This window comes from Triturus cristatus, chromosome 5_2 (genome assembly GCF_964204655.1).
Source record: "Triturus cristatus chromosome 5_2, aTriCri1.1, whole genome shotgun sequence".
Lineage (NCBI taxonomy): Eukaryota > Metazoa > Chordata > Amphibia > Caudata > Salamandridae > Triturus > Triturus cristatus.
In genome coordinates, this window is record NC_140588.1 from 727,952,026 (window position 1) to 727,965,184 (window position 13,159).

Below are 13,159 nucleotides of genomic sequence, written 5' to 3' on the forward strand. Positions count from 1 at the left end.
GGATCATTTAAAGTTGCTCCAAGAGGAAGTTACAGCTCTTTTGGCCAAAGGACTATAGAAAAGGTCCCAGCTTCAGAAGTAGGCAGTGGCTGTTATTCCCTCTACTTTCTTATTCCGAAGAAGAACAAGGGGCTTCCGCCCATTTTAGAACTTCGGACCGTCCATCTCTTCCTCAAAAAGGAGAAATTCAAAATGCTCACATTGGCTGAGGTCTTGTCTGCCCTAGACCAAGGAGACTGGATGGTGGCGCTGGACCTGCAGGATGCGTATTTTCACATTCCCATTCTGTTGGGCCACAGGCGCTACTTGCGGTTCAAGGTAGGCCACGAGCGCTTTCAGTTTACCGTGCTCCCCTTTGGTCTTACCAGAGCCCCTCAGGCGGTCACCAAGGTGATGGCAGTGATTGCAGCTCATCTGCGCAGGTTAGGGGTGTCAGTCTTCCCCCTACCTGGACGACTGGCTGTTAAAGGCGTCTTCGCCCCAGGCAGTCGTCTCCCTCCTTCAGACTACGGCAAATCTCCTGCATTCGCTGGGGTTCTCTATAAACGTGCTGAAGTCACACCTGACTCCTTCACAGATGCTCCCTTTCATTGGAGCTGTTCTGGACACAGTGCAGTTTTGTGCTTATCCTCCCGAGCTGCGAGTCCAGGATATTCAGGTTATGATTCCAATATTTCAGCCTCTATCCTGGAATTCGGTGAGGTTGACTCTGAGGCTGTTGAGTCTCATGGCCTCCTGCATCCTGTTGGTAAGACACGCCAGGTGGCGTATGCTGGCTCTCCAGTGGGACTTGAAGTTCCAGTGGGCACAGCATCACGGAAATCTGACAGACGTGGTTCAGATCTCAAAGGAACTGTGAAGGATCTGCTGTGGTGATTAACGAACCGCGATTGGGTCGGCGGTAGACCTCTCTCCCTTCCCCAACCAGATTTCACAGTTGTGAAGGATGCATCACTTCTGGGATGAGGTGGAAATCAGCGATCACTAGTCTCCGGCAGAGACGGGGCTCCATATAAACTTGTTGGAGCTCCGAACGATGCGGTTGGCATTGAAAGCATTTCTTCCCTCTGTCAAGGGGAAGCTGGTGCAGGTGTTTACGGACAACGCCACCACCATGTGGTACTGCAACAAGCAGGGCGGTGTGGGGTTGTGGACCCTTTGTCGAGAGGCCCTGCATCTCTGGACATGGCTGGAACAGCAGGGCATAACCCTGGTGGTTCAACACTTAGCAGGTTCTCTGAACGCCAGGGCAGACGATCTCAGTCGTCGATGACTTCAGGAACACACATGGCGTATCCAGTCAGAGGTGGCGCAAGGTCTTTTTCAGCAGTGGGGAGAACCTTGGTTAGATTTGTTTGCCTCCAAAAAGAACACACAATGTCAGCAGTACTGCACACTGGGGTTTCTAAGGCGGCTTATGCTCCGTGGCGCATTTCGTCAGGAGTGGAGCTCAGGCCTGTTGTACGCCTTTCCGCCCGTACCACTCCTGCCCAGGGTTCTGAAGAAGATCAGGAGTGACCAGGCCCAAGTCATCCTTGTGGCACCGGACTGGGCAAGGAGAGTCTGGTATCCAGAGCTTCTGAGCATGAGTGTCGATCCTCTGATCAGGCTGCCCCTTCAGGAGGAACTTTTTGTCACAGCAGCATGGGAGGGTTCTTCACCCGAACCTGTCAAGTCTGCGCCTCCATGTGTGGAGATTGAGCGGCGACAGTTCATAGCTTTTTGACCTTCCTCCCGAAGTTTGTAATGTTATTCTGGCGAGCAGGCGGCCCTCCATTAAGACAGTATACGCCTGCCGTTGGCAGAAATTAGTTTTATACTGTTCAGAGTGGTTTATTGACCCTTTTTCTGCTTTTCTTTCTACTTTCCTTGTATTCATTCTAACCCTTGCCCAGCAGGGCTCTGCTTTGGGAACTCTCAAGGATTATCTTTCTGCTCCGTTTCCTTTTTTGCGGCTGCCAGAGCCTCCTTCTCTCTTTAAATCTCCTATTGTAAATAGATTTCTGAAAGGATTGGTTAATTTATTTCCACCTACACCCTTTGTTATGCCACAATGGGACCTTAATTTGGTCCTCACTTACCTAATATGTGCTCCTTTCGAGCCTTTGCACAATTGTCCCCTCCGGCTGTTGGCCATCAAAACAGCCTTCTTAGTGGCGCGGAGAGTGAGTGAATTGCAGGCAATATCCAGCTCACCTCCTTATCTTTTGTCCTTTCCGGACAAAGTGGTGCTTCGCACCAGGGCATCTTTTTCGCCAAAGGATGTAACCCCATTCCATCTGGGTCAGTCCATCACTTTGCCCACCTTTTTCGCTCCCCCACATCTCTCTAAGGAAGAGGAGCGTCTCCACTGTTTGGACCCAAAAAGAGCGTTGTGGTTTTACTGTGACCATACAAAAGAGTTCCGGGTGGACGACCAACTCTTTGTGGGGTGTGTGGGAGCCAAAAAGGGAAGGGCAGTGCAGAAAAGGACCATTTCTCACTGGGTCATTCTCTGTATTAAAATCTGTTACCCCTTGGCGAAGAAGCAGCCCCCTAAGGGATTAAGGGCCCATTCCACCAGGGGAAAGGCTGTGACGACAGCCTAGGCTTGGGGTGTCCCACTCCAAGACATCTCTCGGGCAGCAACGTGGGCATAATTGCACACTTTTGCTAAGCATTATTGCCTTGATAATCAAGTAGGCAGGGACGGGCATTTGGCCTGTTCTGTCCTGCAAGACTTTTTAGTCTAGTTCTTGATTCCGCAACCCACCGCCGGGATGGTATGGCTCGGGTATCAGATGAACAAGTTACTTACCTTCGGTAACGCATTATCTGGTAGTGACTCTATCTAGCTGCAGATTCCTTACAGCCCCTCCCATGCCTCCCGCTTTGCGAACTGATGCAGTAGGCCTATGGTTGTTTCTTCTTTCAGGGCCCTAGTTTTTTGCACACGTCTACGTCAGTTACTCGGTTGCTCTGCGCTTCTGGCGTGGAAAATATGAAAACTACTGACGTCCGCGCGCCTGGGTGGTGCCTATATAGGCACCACAACATCATAACGACGCAGCCGATGACATCACGAGGAGCCAAATGGATCCAGCCTGACTCCTGGGAAATTCAAAGGTAAGAAATCTGTAGCTAGATAGTCTCTACCAAATAATGCGTTACCGAAGGTAAGTAACTTGTTTGTCAAGTTGAAAAAGCCTTCGAAGCCCATGCACATTGTCAACACGTACCGTTAATTTTTCATGAAAATGCGTATTACCTTTCATTAACAAAAGAAATGTTCCTTATTATGAGCCCTGCTTTACGATGTATACCAGCAACTATTTCATTGCTCCACCCTACTATAGTTAACTCAAATTCTATTCCATCAGGTATATGAAAAAACACTCATGAACCCCAAATGTCCAAAAAACACCAAAATATAATATTTGTTGATCCACATACTCCATACTTCCTCAAAACAAAGTCGCCTCCAAAGCCTAGATTCCACAGAGAGCAAATTTTTTTATTGAATTACTATTGTTTCCTATTGTTTCCTATCTCATAATGAAATGCCACACATCCATCTGCGTATGAAGATGCAGCCGCACCATAATTAAACAGTTATAGCCAAAAAAGATGGAAAGATGATATGCATATAAACCAAGAATAAACTCATGTGACTGTAGGATGTCACAGAAGTGTATGGAGAATTGATGGGTTGATAATGAACTGAAGAATTTAAATAATGACACACATACTTAAATGTGTGAACAGTGATGAATGTTAAATAATCTTTCCTAGCTATTTTTCCAGTATTAATAAAACATTTTATAAAAAATAATGTTTTATGCATTTATGTGGTAACCTATTTTGTATGGAAATTTATTTTCTTATCACAATAATTTTTTATGGTATTAGTCTGTGTTTTTCCGTTGTATATAGTGAATCTATGTAAACTATGTCCTATGTACATGTTTGTAATGTGAGGTATGTTTATATATGTTTGCAGCCCTGCGGAAGCCTATAACCAGGCGAAACGCATTGGCTGTGTACAACAGTTTTCTTAACAGAAGATTTTGAATAAAGATTCAAAGAATCAATGGAAGAACCTCTCTGTTCATCTGTTTTTGTTGAATATGAGTCACATTGACTTTACTCATGCTCTTGTGTAACGTTTCCTCTCAATTCTGTATGAATATGGTTAATTAATGTCGTATTTGGCAACAAGCCATCTGAGGTGGCCAACATTTGCTTTGAAATAATAAGAAATAAAACTCGTGGTAGTGTTTTGGAAATTCTAAAGCTGCTTTATTTTTGGTTATCGATTAAAGTATTTGCAAATGTGTGTATGTTGTCTGCATTCAAAGTATTCTTGCCCATCAGCATCTGTTTACTCTGTCTCAAAGGACATTTGTGTTATAAAAGAGCAATCATCACAATGACTCTAGAACTTCCAATGTGCTTGGTCCTTAGGAACAAGAATTAATGAAGATCGTTGGAATCAAGTATGAAGTTGGACCGCCTACACTCTGCTGCTTAAAGCTGGCTTTTCTAGATCCTCTCTCAGGAAAAATGAGTGGCGAGGCATTTTCTGTGAAGTAAGTCATTTATTTCATATACAGATACACATTTTAGCGATTCTGTCCAGTGATCAATACTTTTCAAACCACTTGATGAACAGCATTGACCTATGTAAAATTTGAGAAAACTTAGTAGAAAGCCCAAGAGTGGGAAGGTGACTAGAAACATAGCTTGAAATTAATGTTCGAGGCATGTGAGCTGTAGATCACATGCTTTGCATACTCCTGCCATCTAGTGTTGGATCAGAATGTTTTTCTTCAAAGAAGTCTTTTCCAGTCACAAGGTAGGTGACTCCTCCTTTTGGTGAAAGTGTGCATGGGCATCAACTCCATTGTTAGATTGTTTTTTTTTTGCCATCGGGTTTAGCCGTGAATTGCTGCGCTCCTGTTCGACACCAATTCTTTGGTTTCCCTCGGTGCTCAAGATACTCACCCTTGACGGTATTGTTTTCGATCACGTATCCCATTCTCTGTGTATCGTATTTACTTCTAAAAACTCGATCTTTGATCGGGAAGCTCTTGTAAGGCCTTTGGGCCTACCCTCAACGGTCCGCTTTGCAGTCGATGGAACAAACTCCATTCAAATTCTGCCCTCGGTGCCATGCAAAGTTTCTGCACACCGACTCACACGAAGTGTGCAACCTGTGCTTGTCTCCGGAGCACGGAGAACAGGACTGCGATGCGTGCAAGGCTTTCCTCCAAGAAGACGCTTCGCGACCGCCTGGCTCGACGTTGCGACATGCAAGTTCCATTCCGGACCTCTTCGGAGAAGATTCGGAACAAGATGTCGGAGACGCCATGGGATCCGAAGAACAGGATCCCATCTCTGACTACGGCTCCGAAGGGGATGACGAAATCCCCCAGGGGCAGCGTACCGTGAGTACAGATCTTCCCTTGCCCCAAAGTCCACTCAGTCCAAGGAGAAGGCTCAATCCAACCCATTACCTCTGGGCCACGGTTCGCACCGAGAACATGTTTCCGACACCCTGCCCTAGCCCCAAAACACACCCAAAAGCCTTCCGGCTCCGAGCTGCCCGATAACGGGCTCCGATCCAAAACCTTTAACATCGAAGTTAAAGCCAGGCTCCGGCACGTCCCTTTCCATGATGAAAACCCTATCGGATCCGAAATCATCAAGATCTAAAACCTTGGCAAAAAAACCATTGGCACCGAAACAACCGGACGTGCCTATTACATCTCAAGAACAGGATTTCGATGTTCTGCCTACCAAACCAGATCCGAAACAGAGACAGTTCTACATCCATCCAACTACTGGACATATCACCACAATAGTGACCCTTAAAAGGAAAGACACAGAGGAGTCTTACCACATTCCTTTAAAAAGGAAGAATGTGTACGCGTGGAGTGCTTCTACCCTGGCGGGTCTCTTTGCGCCACACTTGCTGGACGGGCAGACTGACCCAATATACCCTGCTTTGGCAGGGCACCTGGCTTCAGGAGGAGCATGGGATCTCCTCGGGATCTCGCAGCTGGGAGACGTATTGGGAGGGGACCGTCTGCGCACTTTCCAAGACCTGCAAACCCGGTATTCCCTGCATTCTTCACAGTTCTATCGCTACTTGTATTTGCGCCACGACCTCCACTCCCACATGCCAGAAGACACCTCCCTACCTGAAAACAGTCCACCCGAGGCCCAAATCATGACTGGCACCTGGGAAAAGGGGGGGTTTCCCGCATTTATCGCTCCCTCACGAACCACACTCCCAATGCTCTGCACCGCCTCAGATAACTGGGAGGGATTGCTCGGGGCCCTGGAGGACAACGATTGGAGAGACGCGCTAATGTCACCTAAAACAATCACAGCTTCGGCAAGGCTCAGCTTAGTCCAAATATACTATCTCCACGCCGCCTATCTTACACCGCTGCGCCTCCACCAAGCAGGGCTCAGGTCCGACGCGTCATGCCCCCGTTGTAGTCAACCACAAGCTGATTTTTACCACATGGTATGGCTTTGCTCAGTAGTCACACGCTTTTGGGAATCAGTGGTCTGAGAACTCACTGAGGTCCTGGGCTGGGAGGTTCCTCTTAACCCACTGAATGTACTCTTGGGGGTCCCCGAGGGGCTGGATGAATCTCGGAGTGACAAACTCTTTCTAAACACAGCCATGATGGTGGCCAAGAGAGACATTGCAGCAAGCTGGCTGGGCCCGACGGCGCCCACCGTGGCACAATGGCGCAGGGGGTGGACTGGTGTGCGGTGCAGGAAAAACCCTTTTACGAAGCCTGGGGATGCCCAAAGAAATACCATAAAATGTGGGGCAAATGGGTGGGGGTGATAGAGGATTGAGGTTTTCCGGGGCGGTCTGGGCCACGGTGGGCGTTACCCTGTTCTCCTTTATGTTTATGAATATCCAGGATGTACTTGCTGTCATAATATCGCTATGTCTCTGATGTGCACTGCTGCTTCTACTTGCTGCTGGTCTTAAGTTTCTGTTCTTGTTTTTCTTTGTGCTCGTTTCTCACAAAAATCAATAAAATTGGTTATCAAAAAAAAAAAAGGAAGAATGTGGTGACTAATCCTTCTCCTCCTCCCCTTCCATCTCCTTCTTCGCCTCAGCCTCAATCTTTAATGATTTCACCGGAGCACGCACCACCACAAGGTCAGGATGATGATGATGATGAGGATGGGGACAGGGATGGGGCTGAAGACAATGCACCATTTCTCCCAGACCCTTGGGCAGATTATAATACCGACTCTCCACAGGAAATTATCCTCACCTGTACCCTACCAAGCTCTCTCCACGGACGACAGCGTAGGTTACATAGAACTGCTGGGTAGAGCTGCCAACTACCATGGTGTACAGCTGCACAAAGAATCCCTTGAAGAGGATTTCCTTTTTGAAACACTTAGCAGCACACAAATGTCATCGCACACACTCCCCATGCTTAAAGGTATGATCAAGCATGTAGATGACATATTTAATGGCCCCGTCAGGGCCTGTATCCTTAACCCTACGGCAGATAAAAAGTACAAGCCAGCACCATCTGACCCAGTGTACATAAAATGACAATTACCATTGGACTCCCTAGTGGTGTCCAACGCACGTAAAAGGGCCAACTCCCAAACTACAGGGATGCTCCACCCCGAGATAAAGAATCTAAACGTATTCATGCTTCGGAGGAAAGGTTAGCCTTTCAGACAGCAAACTTCTGGCGCATCTCTAACACGCAAGCGCTGCTCGCAAGGTATGACAGAGCACATTGGGACTAGATGGAGCAGTTCCTCCAATTTCTGCCCGATAAACATAAATCTAAAGCACAAGACCTAATGAGGGAAGGACAGCTCATTTCAAATAATACAGTCAGGTGCTCCCTAGATGCTGCAGACAATGCTGCTAGAGCTGTAAACGCCAGTGTCCTGTTAAGAAGACATGCCTGGCTACGTATTTCAGGTTTCAAACCTGAGGTTCAGACTTCTATTCTGAACACACCCTTTGACAAAGATCACCTCTTTGACCCTGTGGTAGATTCCTCACTGGAAAAAATGAAGAAAGACACTTAAGTGGCCAAATCCATGGGAGCCCTTCAGCTAACACAAGCATGTGGTTAGTTTCGATGCTTCTTATACCACGGAGGGTCCAAAAATACCTCCTCAGAGACCACTACGTACAAAAACCACAACCAAACCTCTGCCTCTAAGGGTTATTTCAGAGGCAACAACGGCAAGGGTAGAGGTAGAGGCACAAATACACGCACCTCCCCCTCCAATACAAAGCAGTGACTTTCCTACACTTCCCCCGACCATATAACACTTGTCGGGGGGCGACTTTCAGATTTCCTACCTGTCTGGCAGTCCATAACAGACAAGTGGGTGCTAGAAATTATCCGTTCTGGTCACTGCCTGAAGTTCATCAACAATCCTCCAAACATTCCCCCAAAGTGATACAAACTTTCACCGGATCATCTATACCTCCTCAAACAAGAGGTTCAATCTCTCCTTCTAAAATGGGCGCTAGAGCCTGTACCACCACAACACCACGGGTCGGGCGTGTACTCCTTTTACTTTCTAATATCCCAAAAAAACAGTTCTCTCAGACCAATATTGGACCTCAGAGAACTAAATCTTAACATACAGTCAGACCATTTTCACATGGTAACACTTCAACAAGTACTACCACTGCTGCAAAAGTGTGACTTTTGGCTACTCTAGACTTAAAGGACGCCTATTTCCATATTCCAATCCATTCCGCTCATCGCAAATTTCTCAGATTTGTAATAGCGGGTCAACATCACTAGTTAAAGGTTCTCCCTTTCGGAGTCACCACTGCCCCCCGAGTCTTCTCAAAGTGTCTGGCGGTAGTCGCTTCTCACCTGAGAAGACAACACATCCACGTCTTCCCCTAGTTGGATTACTGGCTCATCAAAGCCAGCACATATCCAAAATGTCTCCAGCACACTCACAGAACAATTTAGTTGCTACATCGACTGGGGTTCACAGTCAATGTGCTAAATTCACATCTCAAGCCTGCCAATACTCAAAACTACCTAGGAGCCACCTTAAATACTCAAAAGGCTTTACCCTTTCCCAAAGCAGCCAGAATTCGCTACATTCAGGCTTTAGTTCTCCAGTTTCAATCCAATCACTCGCTTCCAGCTCGGGTGTATTGGCAACTACTGACAATGATGGCATCTTGCATCATGATCGTTCCCCACGCCAGGCTGCCCATGCCTTCAGGAATGCTTAGCGAGTCAGTGGAACCAATCGCAGGGTCTGTTAACTGATCTAGTGTTGGTAAGCGGCCGTACTCATCGATCTCTGCAGTGGTGGAACACACAAAACTTATCAAAAGGACTGCCCTGCATAGACCCGGTTCCACAGACCATACTAACAGCGGACGCGTCCCTCTCTGTCTGGGAAGCACATCTTCAGCACCACACAGTGCAAGGCCTATGGAACCAACTGCAAATGTTGCTCCACATCAACCATTTAGAACTGCTTGCAATCTTTCTAGCTCTTAAGATACTTCAAACTCACCTGGTTGACAAAGCTGTCTTGGTTCGTAACGACAACATGACAGCCATGTATTACATACAAAAACAGGGGGTCACACTCTCTCAAACTGTCCCACTTTGCAGACCTCAGCAGACAGAGGCAGCAAATACATGAATGGGAACTTCACCCTCAGGTTCTCCTCCCATACTTCCAAAGTTGAGGTGTCCCTCAGATAGATCTGTTTGGCACACAACAAAAAGCAAAATGCCAAAGCTTTGCCTCCAGGTACACACACACGCTCTCTAAGGGCAATGCACTATGGATGAACTGGTCAAGGATATTTTCCTATGCTTTTCCGCCTTTCCCATTCATTCCATTTGTGGTTCGGAAACTCAGGCAAACATCCCTCACACTGATCCTAGTAACTCCCACATGGGCTGGTCAATCATGGTTCACAACCCTGTTGGAGCTGTCTCCGGTCCTGCATCAAAAGCTTCAACTAACATCAAGTATCCTCACACACAGCCATGAAGAAATCAAGACACCCAGATCCCAAACAACTGAACCTCGCGATCTGGCTCCTGAAGTCATAGAGTTTGGTTATCTGAACCTTCCCCCAGACTGCACGAACATCGTCAGGGAGGTCAGAATGCCTATGACAAGAGCCTGTTACGCAGCTAAATGGAAACGATTTGCTATTTATTGCAATAACAATCACACCAACCCTCTTGATGCTTCCATACAAAACATAATTTGCTATCTGTTACACTTGCAGCAGTCAGGATTGGCTTACACCTCCATCCAGCTACATCTTGCTGCGATAGCTGCGTATTTACAAAATAGACAACATTTATCACTTTTCAGAGTGCCCGTAATTAAAGCTTTCATGGAAGGACTTAAAATAGTCATACCACCAAGACTTCCACCTGCCCCAGTGTGGAATCTTAACATAGTCCTCACAAGCGATATGGGGCCACCTTTTAAACCCATGCATAAATGCGAGTGGGTGAACTACAGGCACTAACTATAGAATAACCTTTTTTCCAACTGCACAGAGACAAAGTAGTTCTTCGTACAGACCCCAAATTTCTACCTAAAGTTGTATCTGCATTTCAAATAAATCAATCGGTAGAATTACCCGTATTCTTCGCTCAACCTAATTCTGCTGCAGAGCCAGCTCTTCACACCTTAGATCAGAGGTCTTCAATCTGTGGGGCGCGACCCCCAGGTGGGGGCCTGAAGTTCTGGGAAGGGGGTCGCGCTTTTCCAGGCCTAACTTTGTCCTGGAATTCAAAACGTGCTCTTCCTTTTGGACAAACACAACCGCACTCGTTAAAATGACACGAATCGAGTGTCGTGCTGCAAAACACTGAGACCCAGCAGACAGGTAAAACAATCCTTAAACTAAGCCTTCATGCCAGGGTTCCTGCTTGCCTGAATGAAGTGCAAATGTACCCTAGGAGTTAATCTTCAATTGTAAAGGATGCTTTGGAGTGGTTCTGGCTTTAATTGCTCGAATCACTTCAAGCATTGTGATGTCAAAGATGGTGTTTTTTTGTGTGGTGGTTAGCAACTGGGCTGTGAAGTGTATGCTTTTAACGATAACTGTATGTTCGAGGCATATGAGCTGCAGATTACACACTTTTGCATAGATCGCCATCTGGTGTTGGGCCCGGATGTTTGCAGTTTGTTTTTCGTCTTTGAAAGTCTTTGGAAGTCACGTGGTCGGTGACTCCTCCCTTGGATGGTATTGCGCATGGGCTTCGGCTCCATCCTCAGATTTTTTTTTTCCGCCATCGGGCTCGGATGTAATACCTCACGCTCCGGTTCCGAGCATTTCCAGTTCGATGATCGAAGCGGAATCCTCGCTCATCGCGGTATTGTTCAGATCCAGATCTCCTCAATCACCTTCTCTTCGACATCTTCGATTCCAGTCGTTGACGGCGGCCTTCGGGCCTACCCAAGCTCCGGTCCCGGCTGATGGAAAGAACTCCTTTCAAGAAGTGCCCTCGATGTGGGTCCAAATTCCCCCACACCGATCTTCATGAGGTGTGCAACCTCTGCCTCTGCCCGGAACACGAGGCTCGAGACTGTCCGGCCTGCAAGTCTTTCAGATCGAAAAAGACTATTCGAGATCGAAGGGCCAGACGAAACATGGCGCACTCCTTGACCTCCGTTCCAGTCGACATCTTCGGGGACGACGTCGAAGATCCGGGACAGCAGCACACCGAAGAGGACCCAGTCAGCGCTTCCGAAGCCGACGACTCAGATGTGGAGGACATCACCCCGGCGCAGAGGGTCTGAGTACTATACCCCCTCCCGCACACGCGCAGACACCCAAAAAGGCTTCGGTCACGCCTTCGCCTCCGGGCCTAGGCAAGACCAGAGACACTGCTTCAAACACCCCACCTTCGGGCCCGGTGAGGAAGCCAAACAAGCCCTCCGGCGGCTCGGGCTCGACCCAGCCCTCCAGCGGTGCAGAGAAACACACTTTGGCACCGAAAAAGAGACCGGCCTCTACCTCGACACCAAGCTCCTCACCAAAGTCCTCGGTGTCGAAACCCAGCCTTTCGGTACCGACCAAACCCCATAAGGCCCTCGGCACCGACACTTCTACGCCGAAGCCCACCTCTGCGCCGACCAAGAAATAGGAGGTTCCCAAGCCCAGTGCTAAGCACGGCACGGACAAGCCTAAAAAGTCATCGGCCCCGAAACGTTCGGCGCTGACGGAACAAACATTGTCACAGGAACTGTTTACACCGGATCCCTTGCAAAAGACTCTTACCGAGGATCCAAAAACTGGACATTTGGCACTCTCTTCTAAAAAGAGACATTTGGACAAACCGGCTCCACCTCCAAAGAGGAAGGACTCTGCTACCTCCCCTTTCAGAATTCCTTCCCCACCCTCTCCACCTCCGCCTTCTCCACCCCCACCTCATCGCTCCCCGACCCCGTCTCCAGACGATGATGATCAGGGGGACCCATATTACGATCCAGGGGATGTGCCCCAAGACCCCACCCCTACAGGATCCCCAGACCCATGGCACAACTACAATAATCCAGACATTCCAGGCGTCCCACAAGATGACCTTTACCCTTCCAGGCCATCTCCACCGGAAGACTCCTTAGGTTTCCACCACCTACTTCAGAGGGTGGCACATTATCACGGGGTAGAGCTACACACTGACCCAGTAGAGGAGGATTTCCTCCTCGACACCTTTGATACTGCACATAGGTCTACCTCCATACTACCTATGCTCAAGGGGGTGATAAAACATGCGCCAGAGGTTTTTAAGGACCCAGTCAGGGCTAGGGTCATTAACCCACGCATAGAGAAAAAGTACAAAGCTGCCCCCACAGATCCTGCCTATATCAAAGGGCCAGCGCCACTGGATTCCCTAGTGGTTTCCACTGCACGGAAGAGGTCAAACTCCCAGGCGTCAGGCGAAGCACCACCACCTGACAAACAGTCAAAGCTACTGGACGCGTCAGGAAAGCGCACTGCGTCACAGGCAGCCAATATATGGCGTATCGCCAACACTCAAGCGCTATTGGCCAGATACGATAGAGCGCATTATGATGAATTAGAAACCATAATGTACCACCTTCCAGAAAGATACAAAAATAGGGCCAATGAATTAATTCAAGAGGGTAA

The 13,159-nt window shown here is 48.0% G+C and overlaps 1 protein-coding gene across 2 annotated transcripts in view; it reads left to right on the forward strand.

The window, feature by feature from the left end:
* Positions 1-13,159, forward strand: part of BRWD3 (bromodomain and WD repeat domain containing 3) — a 1,513,493-nt gene that overhangs the window by 890,278 nt on the left and 610,056 nt on the right. For both annotated transcript variants that reach the window (XM_085607835.1, XM_085607833.1), the window contains one exon: positions 4,444-4,568. In XM_085607835.1, the coding sequence (XP_085463961.1) occupies positions 4,444-4,568 (125 nt within the window). The remainder of the gene's footprint in view (positions 1-4,443; positions 4,569-13,159) is intronic.